General features: G+C 38.2%; 1 protein-coding gene across 1 annotated transcript in view; it reads right to left on the reverse strand.

The window, feature by feature from the left end:
* Positions 1-234: 234 nt before the first annotated feature.
* The window catches only part of TPH2 (tryptophan hydroxylase 2), a gene marked incomplete at its 5' end in the record, with an annotated part of 91,543 nt that continues 74,971 nt past the window's right edge, over positions 235-16,806 (reverse strand). The window contains 3 exons of the mRNA XM_081958434.1: positions 235-515; positions 623-756; positions 13,745-13,840. Of these exons, the coding sequence (XP_081814560.1) occupies positions 341-515; positions 623-756; positions 13,745-13,840 (405 nt within the window). The 3' untranslated portion in view covers positions 235-340. The remainder of the gene's footprint in view (positions 516-622; positions 757-13,744; positions 13,841-16,806) is intronic.

Consider the following 16,806-nt stretch of genomic DNA (forward strand, 5'->3'; position numbering starts at 1 on the left):
ACTTACTAAAGTTTAACTTCCCATGTATGATTGACTGGTGATATTTTGCCTTTAATTGTTCTTTTGTGATATGACAGCAAATGCTGTTTGTAACTCTGTAAATATGGGAAGGAAGCTTTTTTAAATTTATGCAAATTGATAAAAAGACTGTGCAATCCTCTTCTTTAAATATTTGTAGGTTAGTGTTGGTGTATTTCAAGTTACATATAAGTGGAAGAGAACACGGAGCAAATGTGGTAGCCATGCATTAGAGAAGAAATAGACAATGCTAAAATAGCCATTGTAGCTTATAATGGTGTTACAGCATCAAGCTATTCTTCAAAACCACATCACTAAGAAATCAGATACCCAAATATCTATTCATTTTGCTTAAAGCATCACACACCGTGTTCAGGTCACTTCGGAGATCCTGGACAACATTTTCAATGCTTCTGGTGTCTTTCAGAATTTCAATGCTTTGGGTGTAGGGGTTGAAGTAAACAGAAAAGGGACGATTGATTGATTTTGCAAAGTCCCTGAAATAAAAATAATAAAAGAATTACATTAACTCTTATTTCTGCACTTACAGATAAGAGCAAATTCAATCTGGGGTTTGTTTTTAAGGGTCATGGAAACAACTTGCCTCATCTTTTCTTTGGCTTCTTCAAAACTTTCTGAGACAAAGTAAGCTTCCTGGAAAGTTGTGATAAGGCATTCTTGCAAGCAGGTTGTCTTTGGATCAAATGTTTTCACATTGGCTTTATCAGACAGAGCATGCTGCAAAATACACCACATCAAATGTTACATGACAGAAATCTAAAGTGTTTCTACGCACCCAAGCTTTACAGCAAAGAATGCTCTCCACATGATTCACCTATAATTGATTTTTTTTTAGAATGAATGTGATGCACAACTTCAACTTATCAATCTATTTATTATCTATTAAGATTCCCTTCCCCTCAAGTAATTACACCATTAAGAATATAGTGCTAGTTGCAGCAAGAATATAATAATTCTCCTTTATATATGAAAAATAACTTAAATAATCAAACCCGAAACAAAGTACATACAGTGGGGGAAATGACATTGCCATAGGTCTATACTACAGGCCACCCAACCAAGCAGAGGAAGTAGATGAACTTTTTGCTAGTCAGCTAACTAAGGTATGTAGGAAGCACACCATAATAGTAATGGGAGATTTTAACGACCCTGACATCAACTGGGAAACAAACTCTGCACCAAGTGGAAGATCCAACAGGTTCCTAACAAACCTAGCAGACAACTTTGTTTCCCAAAAGGTAGAGAAGGGAACAAGGGGATCAGCCATATTTAATTTAATTCTCACTAACAGAGAGGAAATGATAGAAGGTGTTGAAGCCATAGGAACCCTGGGGGCAAGTGACCATGCAATATTGGAATTCAACATTATCCAAACACAAGAAGTAGAACAAAGTCAAACTAGAGTCTTGGACTTTAAGAAAGCTAATTTCAATAAACTTAGAGATAGCTTGGGAAAAATTCCATGGATGAGAATCCTCAAGGGGAAAACAACTCAAGAAGCTTGGGAAATTTTGAGAAATGAGATTACAAAAGCCCAGTCTAGCACAATATCAATGAAGAAGAAAAATAACAGGTCCCAAAAGAAACCAGCATGGCTGCATAAAGAACTATCTGACAAACTGAAAGACAAAAAATGTAAGTATAAAAAGTGGAAGGAGGGGGACATAACTAAGGCAGAATATCAGCAAATAGCCCGAGCCTGTAAAGATGAAGTGAGGAAAGCTAAGGCTCACAATGAAGAAAGGCTTGCCACAAAAGTAAAAATTAACAAAAAAAGCTTCTTCCAACATGTTAAAAACAAGAAAAAGGTTAAGGAAACAATCAGTCCATTGCTAGGAGAAAGTGGCAAGAAGGTGACAAGCAACAGGGAGAAAGCAGAACTATTTAACTCATGTTTTGCATCTGTCTTTACACAAAGGGATAAAACAGTCCAACCTATCAAAAGCAGCACCACAAAAATCAGATTAGGAACACACATTGAAATAGGGAAGAAAATGGTAAGTGAGCACCTGTCTACCCTAGATGAGTTCAAATCACCAGGACTGGATGGATTACATCCCAGGGTTCTGAAGGAACTAGCAGACGAGATCTCAGAACCACTGAATTATATCTTTCAGAGATCCTGGAACACCGGGGAACTACCAGAGGACTGGAAAAAAGCTGATGTGGTTCCCATCTTCAAAAAAGGGAAAAAAAATAGATCCAGGAAACTACAGACCTATCAGCCTGACCTCAATACCAGGAAAGATTCTGGAAAAAATAATCAAGCAACGAATTTGCGAACACCTAGAAGCAAACAAAGTAATAGCCAAAAGCCAACATTGATTTGTCAAAAACAGATCATGCCAGACTAATCTTATTGCATTCTTTGATAATGTGACATAATTAGTGGACCAGAGGAATGCCGTCGATATAGTTTACTTGGACTTCAGTAAGGCTTTTGATAAGGTAGACCATAACCTACTACTAGATAAAGTAGAAGAATGTGGGTTAGACAGCATCACCACCAGATGGATTCATAACTGGCTGACCAACCTCACTCAACGTGTAGTCCTCAATGGACCTGCATCTACATGGAGGGAAGTATGCAGTGGAGTATCCCAAGGCTCTGTTTTAGGCCCAGTACTCTTCAACATCTTCATCAATTATTTGGATGAGGGAATAAATGGGGAACTCATCAAATTTGCAGATGACACCAAGCTGGCAGGAATAGCCAACACTCCAGAAGATAGGCTTAAGATACAGAAAGATCTTGACAAACTTGGACATTGGGCACTATCTAATAAAATGAAATTCAATGGTGAAAAGAGTATGGTTCTACATTTAGGCAACAAAAATGGAATGCACAGGTACAGTATAGATGATACCTTGCTCAACAGTAGTAACTGTGAAAGGGATCTTGGAGTCCTAGTGGACAACCATTTAAATATGAGCCAGCAGTGTGCAGCAGCTGCCAAAAAAGCCAACACAGTCATAGGCTGCATCAACAGAGGGATAGAATCAAGATCACGTGAAGTGTTAATACCACTTTATAATGCCTTGGTAAGGCCACACTTGGAATACTGCATTCAGTTCTGGTTGCCACGATGTAAAAAAGATGTGGAGACTCTAGAAAGAGTGCAGAGAAGAGCAACAAAGATGATTAGGGGACTGGAGACTAAAACATATGAAGAACGGTTGCAGGAACTGGGTATGTTTAGCTTAAGAAAAAGAAGGACTAGGGGAGACATGATAGCATTGTTCCAATATCTCAGCAGTTGCCACAAAGAAGATGGAGTCAAACTATTCTCCAAGGCACCTGAGGGTAGAACAAGAAGCAATGGGTGGAAACTAATCAAGGAGAGAAGCAACTTAGAACTGAGGAGAAACTTCCTGACAGTTAGAACAATTAATCAGTGGAACAGCTTGCCTCCAGAAGTTGTGAATGTCCAAACACTGGAAGTCTGTAAGAAGATGTTGGATAGCCATCTGTCTGGAACGGTATAGGGTTTCCTGCCTAGGCAGGGGGTTGGACTAGAAGGCCTCCAAGGTCCCTTCCAACTCTACTAATGTATTGTATTATTATTGTATTAATAATAAATACTTCAAGTATTTCCACACTATGGCTAATATTAGGAATTCTTCAAAAAGCAGAAGCAATATATGGATATTTACCCATATTACACATTCATAAAAATTATATTTCACCTCCAGTATTTCACATAACACCAGTTTGTTTCAGACTTGAAAAGATCTAAATAAATAATGAACATTTTCATTGCTCTTTTTTAATATAAGGTAGATTGACAGTTCATCAACAGTGTTCACTGTATACCCATTTGTTTAAAACCAAACTGAGTAAGATTTAGAAGTCATGGAATTTTATGAATATACAATTTTTTTAGAATAATGTAAAGAACTAGGAATGAACAGGATATTCTGTGGAATATCGCACTATGCTCTAGTCCAGGGGTGGCGAACACGCGGCTCGCGAGCCGCATGCGGCTCCCTGCCAAAATAAATGAGGCTCTTTGCCTCTTATCATTATTTAGTATACTGTGGCTCGGATCGCGCGCTCCCTTTCGGAAGCTGGGGAGGTCCTTTGCAGGCAGCTAGAACGGGCCGCCTGCAAAGGACTTCCCCAGACTTGCTTTGAGGAGCACGGGGCGACTGAGGCTAGTTGTGAAGCCCCAAAGCCCCCACCGCCACCGGAAGAACTGCTGCCACCTCCTCCTCATCCTCCTCTAACAGGCAGCACTGCCGGATTTGCCGCCCGGCGCTGCGGCTAAGATGAAGCCGCCAAAGCTCCAGCCGGCATCTCCGTGCGTGGCAGCGGCGCCTCCCCTCCGCTTGGAGCAGCTGAGCTCAGTCAGCGCTGGGTTACCCCTGCCCCCTCCTCCTCCTCCGCCGTGCTTTTGAGGAGCCATGAGGCTGCAGGAGCCAGTAGGAAGGCGGGGGGAGCAGGGGAAAAAAAGCCTCATGGCTCCTCAAAAGCACGGAGGAGGGGGAGGGGGCAGAGGTAACCCAGCGCTGAGCTCAGGAGCAAATCTGGTGATTCTGTTGGAGGAGGAGGAGGAGGAGGAGGAGGAGGAGGAGGAGGAGGAGGAGGAGGTAGCAGCAGTTATTCTGGTGGCAACTCGTACTCGTCGGCATCTTCAGCAGAAGCCCTGCCCACAATGAAGAAAGCAAAGATGGAGCAGATCCACGCAGATGACGTCGCTGCAACATGACTGGAGGAGGAATTCTGGGAGTTGAAGTCCACAAGTGTTAAAGCTGTCAGGTTTGAAGACCCCTGGGGGTTTTTTTCCCTAAAGGGTTAGGGGTGCAAGGGTCTTGTAACTTGACAGCTTTAAGAGTTGCGTGCTTCAAATGCCAGAGTTTCTGAGCCAACATTTTGGTTGCTAAGCAGGAGCGTTGTTAAGTGATACTGATATTATATAACACTTTGAATTAAGCGGGTACCTTGAAGAAACATAACTTTGAGTTTCAAATAATACTGATTTCGTTGTTGTCTTAGGTGACATCTGTGAAAAAAATTCGGGTGCTCAGGCATGAAAATGTGCCGCTCAAACACTATACTTTTCTGCTCACATCGAAAAAAAATTAGAGGGAACATTGCTTCCGGGTCTGTTTTGGCAGGTCACTGCGTGGTGTGGCTCTCTGACTCTCACAGTTTAAAATTTTGGCCCTTTTTGTCAAACTTGTTCGCCACCCCTGCTCTAGTTAGTCCAGCTTCCAACTTATGGTATAGCAATTGTTCTATCTCAGTTCATAAAGAAATTACTAATCAAATATTTCTTTTTAAGAAAGAAATATATAAAAAAATTAAATGTAAAGGTTGCATGTTATAGTGAACTGCACAGATATACATATATGTTATTATCTCCATATGCACATATCTGGTACTTTTATATATGAGGACATGGATGTTCATGAGAATAAAAATTGGGACATTTTCCTTTCTGTGTTCCATAATTCTTTGGTTCCAACTTTATTTTCTTAAAAAAACAACTAGTCACTAACCATTCTAAAACTTGATTTATAAAAGTGAAATATATAATTTGTCTACCTATTTTCTTTTTTAAAAAAGTCCTTTTTAGTGTTTTTGCCCCAGGAAGTAGACAAGGCAAACCATTTCTGTAAAACTTTTTCCAAAAAATTGCAGGGACTTGTCCAGCAGTCTCCAAGAATTGAACATGATTGAACTATACCTGTTATTTGTGCTTTGTTATTCCCAGTGCCTCCTTAACCTTCCTTGTTTCTAGGTGATCAGATATTCTTTGGCTCTTCAGCTTCTTTGCTTTCATTTTTTTTTAGTTTGCTTGCTTTTGGTCTTAGCATGCTAATCTTATTTTCCAGCGTGATCTTCCATTTTTTGGTGACTGTTTGGCTTTTATTTTTATTTTTCATCTAAAGTATTCAATTATAACTGCAGCCATTCTATACACTAGTTGGTTTGTTTCTTGCAATGAGTTGGTGCTTATACTTGATATAGCCGTATTTGCATCTTTTAACACTTGTGCTAGCTGTTTCTTTGGCACAAGCTTCAATGCAGGCAGCTTTATTCTGTTGTTTTTTGTGCTGCTTTAGATGCTCATTTATTTTTTACTTCTATTCTTTTTAGATAAAGAATTGAAGCTAGGGCAGAGGAGGGAGTACCTGGTTTAAGAATGAAAACGATTGTTGATCTGCTAATCTCTTTTCTGTTATTTCTGATTCTAGATGTTGTTCTTTCCAGAATTGATGCATTGATTTCAAATAATCTCTTATTGTTGGATTTGATTTGTAATAACATTGTTATTTGTTTTCTTCCAGTAGTCTTGCATCTGCTGGATCTGGTTACTAGCCAACAATACTTTTTTTCCAGCCATCTTAGATGTCCAGGAACTCCAACCCTAGTGTAGTCCTTGGTGACCCAGATGATAACTGATCATGTATGGATTTCTGTAAATTACATCTCACCATACTGTTTATGGGAAAGATACTCATTTTCTGTGTCCTGTGATAAGACCTGTCATGTATAGCTGAATCTCTGGCACAGCTATACAACCCCACAATCACATCAAGGTAGGGCTTCACTGGGGGATTATTATTATTATATTTAAATAAAGTATTTAATATCTACATAGTTGCACTAGAAGGTTATCCTTTTGTCTGCAAAACACCACACCTGCTGAACAGCAGAAAAGACAGAAATTCTGACTCAATGTCTGGAAGCTGTTATGTCCAGATGGGAAGAAGTAAGTTGCTCCAATAAACTCTGTGTAGGTTGTCTTTCTCTGAAGAATTAGACCTTGAGGATCCTCTGTTGGTTGGAGAATTACGGGTAGACAGACAGAAGGAATCCATGTATTGAGATAGTTGCATTTCTTCTTGAAGCAGATGCTTTGAGGAAGGCTTCTTGTCATCACCTATTAAAAGTCAATTACGGCAATACCCCTTACCTGGAGCAGCATTTGAAGATTCTTCTAAAGCTGCAGATGGTGCAGAACACAGCAGCCCATTATTGTCAAATGAGAGCCACCAGTGCTATATGCCAATGGTTTGACTCTATACTAGCTTCCAGGAGGCTTCTGAAGGCAATTTGAAGTGTGGATTTTAACCTCTAAAATCCTTTATGGCTTAATACCAGAATTTTTCTGGACTGTATGTTTCAAGTAGAACCAACGCATCCAGGTTTTTTTTTTTAGAACAAAAGAGTGCATTGAGAGTTACCTCCTATTGAGATGGTTCAGAGTACATTGCATGTATTTCATGTTATTCCCTTATTTAATGGATTCCTTTTCATTAAGAGATGGCACCCTCACAGCTTTTCAAACAGCAGTCAAGGTAGGGCTTTTCTATAAACCTTTTGATTATTGATGAATAAAGAAGTCATTATCGATGCCAAATGTTGTTTTTAGTTTGTTTTGATGGATTATATATTGTTGTAAACCACCAGAAGTCTGCATGAAGCCAGTAGTTAGGAAATATCAAAAATCAAGTTTTTTCTCTTTCCTTTCAACAATCTTTGATCTGTCTTTTGACTGTGGAAAAGCCCTCTGGGTAAATAGGACAAAACATCTATGTGTTTTTCTTCTTCCAGTCTAAGATTATTATTAGATGGTGTTTTGTTTGTAGATTGCCCAAGGTTCAATTCCTGGCCATTTCATATTGAGCCAGGAAAGAGTTCAGTTAGATATTCTAGAGAGTTGATATTGTTGTAAATACTGAGTTGATTGGATCAAGATTAAAGATAAAATTATGCAAAAGTGAAATTGCCATTTCTAGTGGCATACATTTTATAAATTGAAACTGAAATTTGGAGGAGTACATATTGTGTACCAGTGATAGGTGTACCATGATGCTACAAATTACAGAACTCCCACTTGAATAGAACAGGAAAAAAATCTAAATTAATGATTAACTAATAATTTAAAGACATCTTTAAAAATATGTTAGAGACATGGGACAAAAAGTGTTTTAATAAGAGGCATTCCTGCCCAGCAATATGAAGCAATATGCAATAAATTTAGCACTGTCTGCAACTCTTTCCAAAGCTGCATCTCTTTCTAGAATCACATGGCAGCCTTGCAGAACTCAGGCATGTGATCCTGAAAAAAGGCACGACTTTAAAACAGTTGCAAATGTGTGCTGTGTGCATGCTCCTACATGTTACAAGGATTTTTCAGGAATTGAATCTGAAGTTCTTCCCACCCTTGAAAACAAAGTTCTTTCTAGACAAATTTGTCTAAACATGAAGCTTGAGTAATACTCAGAATTCAAATGCATACCAGTAAAAATCGTGGACTTCTTCTAAGTATTGTATCATTGCAACACAAAAATAGTCTTGAAAATTAAATGGATTATGGGATGTGAACTGATGACTTCTTTTTCATTGTCCCATGCAGGCATCTACAATTAATCTATCATTAAGATATCTCATAAAAAATGATAAAATAGATTCAATTAATTAGTCTAAGTGCTTAAGCAGTGGCAATAATTCCAGACAACAGTCGGCCACTCTAAAGCATGTGTCACATAGCTCTAGCCAAACTTAATGTTGTTTTCTATCCTGGCATTTTACAAGAACAAAATGCTTGTAAAATATGGAACTTAGCAACAAAAAGTCTTGGTTATAATTTTTTTTAAGACAACGAAAAGAAAAAGAGATAGCCAAATGCCAAAAATATTTATATAACTAAACATTTGCTTGAAATCAAATTTAGATAAGGCAGCATATCCCAAAGCTATAAGCATCAGTCACTCACAGCAGGTGCCTATTTGTTAGTTTTCAAGCAAATTACATCTCCAGAAAAACAATTTTATTCTCATTTATAGGACAAGTTTTCAGATATCAGTGGTACTGCCTGAGCATGTATCCTAGAACAGAAATTCCAAAATGGAGATACATTCCTAAATAACAGAAAAACTGATAGGCAATTTCAAAGCAAAATTCTGCCAGAAACTCCTTTGAGGATTGCTTTTTCAACATTGAACCTAACTGGATCCAGGATCCATATAATGAGCTTGATCTTCCTGTTATTCCTCATACAACAGGAGTTGCCTCTTCAAAAATCAATGCAGTAATTAAAAAAAATCAAAGAGAAGCTATGCTATGTTTTATCTACCAATGGAAAGATCTCAGATAAAATAGGAATGATTCCGAATTATACTTAAGAATTTACAGTTGCTCTAGGAGTTCAAGAAAATCGTGCAAAATCAAGGGTAGACTATGTCAACTAAGCTCAGAGAGCACCAACAGAGTCCCCAAACATTCAACCCTGAGCTACACATGTCTTCTTCGGTTGATAAGTTAAATCAGTTCAGGACACTTTACACATAAAAGAAACCCACTTCTGTATTCACATATGCCACTCTTTGAGTTGTAGGTTGTGATCTTGATATCTAATGAAATATGTTTTAGGGACTGCTTTTAAAAAATGTACTCCCACATTAATGTTTTAAGAACCCCTTTTCCTTGGCTGTGGGATCCCACTTATTAAACTTACTCTTCAACTAAGAGAGTTTATAATCCAGCCTCTTTTGTCTTTAAAGCACTTTAAATATCTCTACATGATCCAGACCCTTTCATGTTAAATCGTATACATAGAAAATAACTTTTGATTTATAAAGCTCATCAGACAATTTAAAAGCCCTTGTATAAAGAACAGCCTATAGAAAGATCAGTAACCTTAAGTAATAGCCCAATTAGCAGCATAAGCAAGGATAATGAAAAAGACCACCCAACTCAACATTCTATTATTAAAGATGAAAAAATAAAAAATAGCATCAGCTCAAATTGCAAAAATATCAAATCCTAGCTAACATGGGGAAAATAAATGTAACAAATATCTGATGGTTTATATTTCTAGGTTCACGTTTACCTCTTTTAAATTAGATTTCTAGAAATGTGTGAGTAACACTGAAAATGCCCTTTATTTCATATCAATAAACTATGTTTTTCAGTGAATGGGATATAAGGAATGCCTCCAACTCATAGTTTTAAGACTACACAAACCAAAATGAGTCCAAATAATTTTGTTTTGATGGTAAAAACCAACATGTCCTTAAGTGGTATGCATCCTTAATTGACTATTCAACCAGCAAATGTCTCACTTTTGTAAACACTTTATGATTTAAGAGAAATATTTCAAATGGCAATGTAGATCAAAAATTCTTAGTGAATGTCTTCATTTTTAAATTTAGAAGAGGGAAAACTGCTATTTTAATTTAAAAACAAAAAGCTTAACAGGATTGAAAATGAAGAAAGTTTTAAATAGAGAAAGGGGACAGTGATTTCTTTTTAAAATATTTTTCTGATTAAAGTGTCTTTGAAAATAGCAAAATTAATTAGACCTGTTGTCCAGATCTTTGTGGGAATGCTGGTTGTTTCTTATTAAATCAAGAACATACGGATAATATGAGCTAAGCAGTGAGACTGTAACTATGGAGAGCTAATTGGAACTAAAGCGTTAAAGATAGTAAGAAGCAAAATGGGGAAAACAGAAGCCAGCCTTTTACTTTCACTGTAATAAGTGGCATATTTTCACTTCCTCACAACAGCAATCACAAGAAAATCTGTTGAACTGGCAGACAGAGGCAGGAGTTCACTAGAACAGCTTACAGATAAGGGCATTTCACCAAATTTATTGCAGAAAAAGTTTGAAGAATTTGGCCAAAAGATGACTTCAACAATTAAAAAGGAAATAGAAGGAGGATTTGCAGGAATAAAAAAAGATGTCAAGAAGAAGTTTGGAAGAATCTATGGTGCAATTGAGTACAGACTTAAAACAAATTAATGATAAAGTAGAAGTTTCAATCCTTCAGGGTTTTGAGATTTAATGTTAACAAGAAACTAATGGCCAATATTTTTACTGAGTAATAAGTATAATATAATTATTATAATATAATTATTATACTTTAGCATGATATGGGCTGAAAGGTTGAAGATATTATTAGTCTAGATCAGGGGTGTCAAACTCAAGGCCTGTGGACCAGATCCAGCCCGCAGGGTCAGCCTGGAAATATCAAAGGACCCCCCCCCGTGCCTCTGCTGGCTGAAATGGGCTGCATGTGGCCTGCATGCAGCCCCCCCATGGCCCATTTTAGGCCTGGAAACTGTTGCAGGAGGCTGGGGAGGCTGACAACGGACCACATGGGGGCCTTGCAAGGGCTCCGTGTGTCCCATTTTCGGCCAGGAGAGTGCTGCAGGAGGCCATGGAGGCCAAAAATGAGGCGTGAGGGGGCCATGCACACCCCCGTGCCCCATTTTGGCCAGCCAAGTGCTGCAGGAGATTGTCCAGGCCGAAAAAAGAATGCAGGGGCCATGTGCGGTTCCCCCACACCTTATTTTGGCCGGCAGGGTGCTACAGGAAACATCCATCCCATCTCTCCCCTGCTTCCCCCTCTGGCCCATGGAGGAAAACTACAGGGCTGATCCAGCCCTTGAAGAAATTTGACGCCCTTGGTCTAGCTTATGCAAATAATATAATATCATATTTAGAGCAGGAGTGAACAATTAATTTTCCCAAGGGCACATATGAATAGCTGGGATTGTTGTGGAGGCCACCACTATGACCACATACTCTCACCATGGCCCCACCCAACTGCAGTTCCACCCCTGCTGCAACCTGTCCAACATCCCTACCACCACCACCAATGCCACCTGCTGATGCCCTGCTCCTACCATCTCCCCCACTGATGTCACCCTGCCCCCACTATACCACTCAGCCATTGATTCCCTGCCCTCCCCCCCCCCCGGGAACACTGCTGATACCAGACAGGAACACCCCAAAGACCAGATATGGCCCACAAACCGTAAAATGTCCAGGTCTACTTTAGAGAGAGGGGTTAAAATATAATTGCACTTATAATCTTGAAAAAATCAGAAACCACTGCTTTGTACCTTTTTTTCTTTCTTTTCTATTTTAGCTTTTTTCTTTGCTTCCTTTTTGCTTTCTTTTTCTCTTTTCTGAATTGCTTTGTATTAATTTGAATAAGTTATCTTATTTTTTTTTAAAGTTTCAATAAGTTATATTTAAAAAACCCATACTTTGTACGTACTATAAAAATACACTGCTGATAATTGACACAATAGAGATATCACACATTTCAAGAATCCTGCATCATTAATGAGCCATATTCTGCACTAGTTTAAATTTGCTTAACTAGCTTGGGAATTACTCCAGATAGAGTTCACTACTGCCTAAATCTAACCTGGATATCACGAAAGCATAGGTACTTTTTAAACACCAACAATATTATCATATACTCAACTTGTCATTTTTAGTGGATTTGGTATTTGTAACTGTTTCTGTCTAACTGTATTTATTACTTTAATTTGGGTTGCAAGATGCCTTGGGGTATATATTATGAAAGACAGACTATAAATGTCTTCAATAAATAAATAAATCTTGGCTCTACAGCAAGTTTGAATTTTCTTGAGGGCACAAGCACCTTTTTTTTTTACTTCATTGTCAAAATGATTGCTAGACTGAAACTAATGTGCCACCTGGAATACCAGTGTCGAGAAGTTTAAAGATTTAATTTGTGTGGGTTATGCTTAAATAGATACAATATTTCCAACATAACTAAAGCCGTATATGTTGGCCTGTCAATTGATGGGCGTAATCATCCTACAAAATTGTCAATAAGAACTGCTACTGTGTGGAGCCTGACACCTCTACCACTAGAGTTTAGGATTGCTGGGCGTCTTGTTTAACTGCTTGAACATTATTACATCTTAAATTCCAATGTTTCTACTGCAAAAGACTGAAACAAAATTATCTTTGTTGTACTAGTACAGGTCATAGAATATGGCAAAAATTTAAATGAAGTTGGAAAATCAATTTACTAAATATAGGTACTGGGAGGGGAGGTAAATGAATCAAGTTCTAATTTGAATTTTGGATTTCATGAAGACATTCAGTTTGAATTTGCAAAGATTTGATCTGGTAAGAGTATGTATGTATGCATATCATAAATTCCATCAGATAGTTGAATTATTTCAGAAGCACCTGATCTAATTCAAATGGGTAATTTGCTTGAATCACATTCAAATGCAAGAATCAGACTCAAGTATGAAACATGTCTTAATACATGGGTCAAGGTATATATTTTGGGCTGGCATTCAAAAAAAATCATTTCCATCCCAGATTAGCATTATGATCTAACGTTCCCATTGTTCTTGATTTGATTTGATTTTATTGAATTTATAGACCGCCCCCTCTCCCCAAAGGGACTCGGGGCGGTGTACAGACCACAAATAAAACAATATACAAAACTTAAATATTTTTAAATACCCATAAAACCGATTAAATGATAGGCTGTACAATATAGTTAAAAATTAAAACAACCTAAAAAATCTACCCCAAAAAATTTAAAATACAGGCTAGAGGGACACAAAAACTACAGTTAGGCCAGGCCAGCTAAGTTAAACAGGTGGGTCTTAAGTTTCTTACGGAAGGAGCGGAGATCGGTCGTTATTCTAATATCGGGGGGGAGGTCATTCCAGAGGGTCGGGTCCATCACAGAGAACTAGATTTAATTGAAACTGTATAGCTTTTCTAATGTATTTGTTAGAGACAGTGATATATTGCCCTTCAGCCAAATGGCTCCCAGGATGATTTGAAAGTAAAGTTAAAGCAACGATGAGTTCAGTGTAAAATCACATGCATTAGAAATATATAGAAATCATAGAGCTGGCTTCTAGTGATAAATAGTAGAGTTTTGTTTACATCAGTACCTTGAGCTCTCCAATAGAAGACAAAAGACCTGCTCCATAAGCCCTCAGTTGTCCATCTTGCTTACAAAGGCCAAATTCAATAGTGAAGAAATAACACTGTAAAATGAAATACACAGACACATAAATGCATATATTAGAATAAATCTAGATACACTCAGAAATCAAACAGGTCACCAGGCAAGCCCCTCTACATACTATTTTTTTAAAAAATAAATGATGTGAAAGAAAATTACCAAATAGTAATGCCATGAATACCAGGGGTTATCATAAATCTATTTGGTGTAAATCATGATAGGAATTTGGACTCTGCAGTGCTTCACAATCAATGTCAAAAGGCTGTTGCAGGATATGCACAGTGTAAAAGTGATACTTGTCTTCCATTTTTAAAGCACTTGCATTTTTATTTTGAATTATGAGGCTACCTAATGCAGCCAATATCAAATTCTTGGAAAAGTCACAGTTAGTCTAAAGTGTTGCAAGCAACTAGTGTGTTTTCACACCTGTATTATCTAAAGTACCATATTTTTCCAACTATAAGATGCTCCAGACTATAAAATGCACCTAGCTTTTGGGGAAAACAAGGGAAAAAAATCTGCATCCATCTGGTATTCATCTGGCCTGTTGCCGCAGCCTGTTTGCCACTGCTGCAGCCCATTCGCCGCAGCCCGTTCACCGCCACCTGTTCAGCACGGCCTATTCACCACTACCCATTTTCCGCAGAGTATAAGCTGCACATACATTTCCACCCACTTCTTGGGGGGGAACTGCATCTTATACTCTGAAAAATATGGTAGCTTTGGGGAATTATATTGCATAGCCCTAATAAAAAATCACCATTGTTTACGAAAAAAATTATTGTGAAATAACTAAGAACACATCTGTAAATCTGCTACCCAGATTTGCAGAATGCAAATGCTGGATGTGTTTTAATAGCACATCAAAAATATTGTCGTAAGGGGGGCCCTGGGGGAAAAAATCACAAGCAGAATGTGAACTTTATTAAGGGATGAAAGTGTATATATTGTAGTACTTACGTAATAAGTCTTTAAAACCTATAAAGAAGAATATTTGTAGCTCAGGCTAAAAATGAGGGGACCTTGGTGCTATTTGAGCTTGGCTGTTTTCTTACAGATGTTTTATTATCCATATTAGGTAACATAATTAATGCCAGTAAGGAGTGGGGTTTGCTCTCAATTTATATTCTAGTGGCTTGTTTGAGAGCTTTTTATTGGTTACTTGATTGCTGATCTGATGTTAATCTTGGAGTTAATCTATGCTCATCTGGATGCTGATTGCTGGTGGAGAAGTAGAGTTAGGTCTTTGTTCCTTTTTTAGGCTTGTTGATTGTCTCTTTTGCACAGTGTGTAGATGTTGTTTATGTCTATGTGTCTATTGATGACCAATTTGTCACAATGCCAGGTTTCTAGAAACTCCTTAGCATTCTTTTTATTTGGCTTGGTCTAGGATGGTCACAGTTTTCCAATTGAAACTATGGTTAAGTCTGTCTACACATATTGTGAAATTAAAGAGTTTTCATCATGTCTTCGGACTGCCAGCTGGTGTTCATTGATGCATTCTGCCAATATTCTGCCTTTTTGTCTTGCATAGTGGTTGTTGCAATCATTAAACTGTATGTCAGTGTTATTCTTTTAAGGAATTGTGTTGGTTGTGCTATATTAGGTTGAGTAGTCAGGCCCTTTATGATAAAGTTGCATGGATATCCATTTTGTTGGAATATTTTGAATATTCCAGATGACAGAACACATCCATGAACTCCAATTAGCAGTCATGAGACACGATGAAAATTCTTTAATGTCATAACACATGGACAGACTTGACCATAGTTTCAAATGGGAAGCTGTGATCATCCTAGACCAAGCCAAGTCCAAAAATGCTAGGGAATTTTATACACATAAACAACATATATGGACTATGCAAAAGAGACAATCAGCAAGCCGAAAAGGAAACAAAAAGACCTAAGCACTTCTTCACCAGGAATCAGTACCCAGGTGAGCATTGATTAACTCTAAGATTAACATCAGATCAATAATCAAGTAAAAAAGTATCCCAATCAAGAAATTGCCAAACAAGTCACAAATAAACAGAAAAAAACTCTATGATATAAGGTTTTTTTTTCTTTTTTGGTGTCTTTAATTTAGTCCTGACTCCTAGCAACTTTGTGAACAAGTTTCTGCATATCTTGGTAAATTTTCTAAAATGATTCAGTATTGCCTGCTTCCAAAGACTGAAAGAGAATGACTGGCCCAAAGTCACCCAGCTGATTTTATGCCTAAGGCCTCATTAGAACCCACCATTTCCCAGTTTCTAGCCTGGTACTTTAACCCCTCCATCAAACAGCTTACAATATAATACTATAATTGCAATAGTTCTGAAGCTGCTTTGTTTATATTTCATTTGAACTTTCCTGTGGCTGGTGATTGGAGCTGCTGCCTGGAAGGGGGGGAAGCAGAGAGACAAAGAGGAGTAGGTAGTGGCCCTTTAACTCCATTTCATTTGAACTTTCCTGTGGCTAGTGATTGGAGCTGCTGGCTGGAAGGGGGGGAGCAGAGAGACAAAGAGGAGTAGGTAGTGGCCCTTTAACTTCATTTCATTTGAACTTTCCTGTGGCTAGTGATTGGAGCTGCTGGCTGGAAAGGGGGAAGCAGAGAGACAAAGAGGAGTAGGTAGTGGCCCGCGCGCCTAACGGCATGCGAATCATATGTCCATAAACCAAAATAGTAATCATACATTCTGGATTAGTGCGCTTGAAATTGTGATTTTATTTATTTCAAAATGACTGGTTTAGTTCAATGTAATAGCTGTCTTGCACCTGTCTTTCTCAATACTCTTTTCAAATTTGGATACTGTCCTGTTGTGACCCCCCCCTCTTCATACACCAAACATGCCGAGACAAAGATACTGCACGACGATTTATTAACACACAGATTAGACCTTGGCAGCAATCCAGCACAGACAAGACCTTGGCAGCAATCCAGCACAGACGAGACCTTGGCAGCAATCCAGCACAGACTAGACCGTGGCAGTAATCCAGCCTGCCAAGA

Source organism: Natrix helvetica (genome assembly GCF_964273705.1).
Source record: "Natrix helvetica genome assembly, chromosome: 6".
Classification (NCBI taxonomy): domain Eukaryota; kingdom Metazoa; phylum Chordata; class Lepidosauria; order Squamata; family Natricidae; genus Natrix; species Natrix helvetica.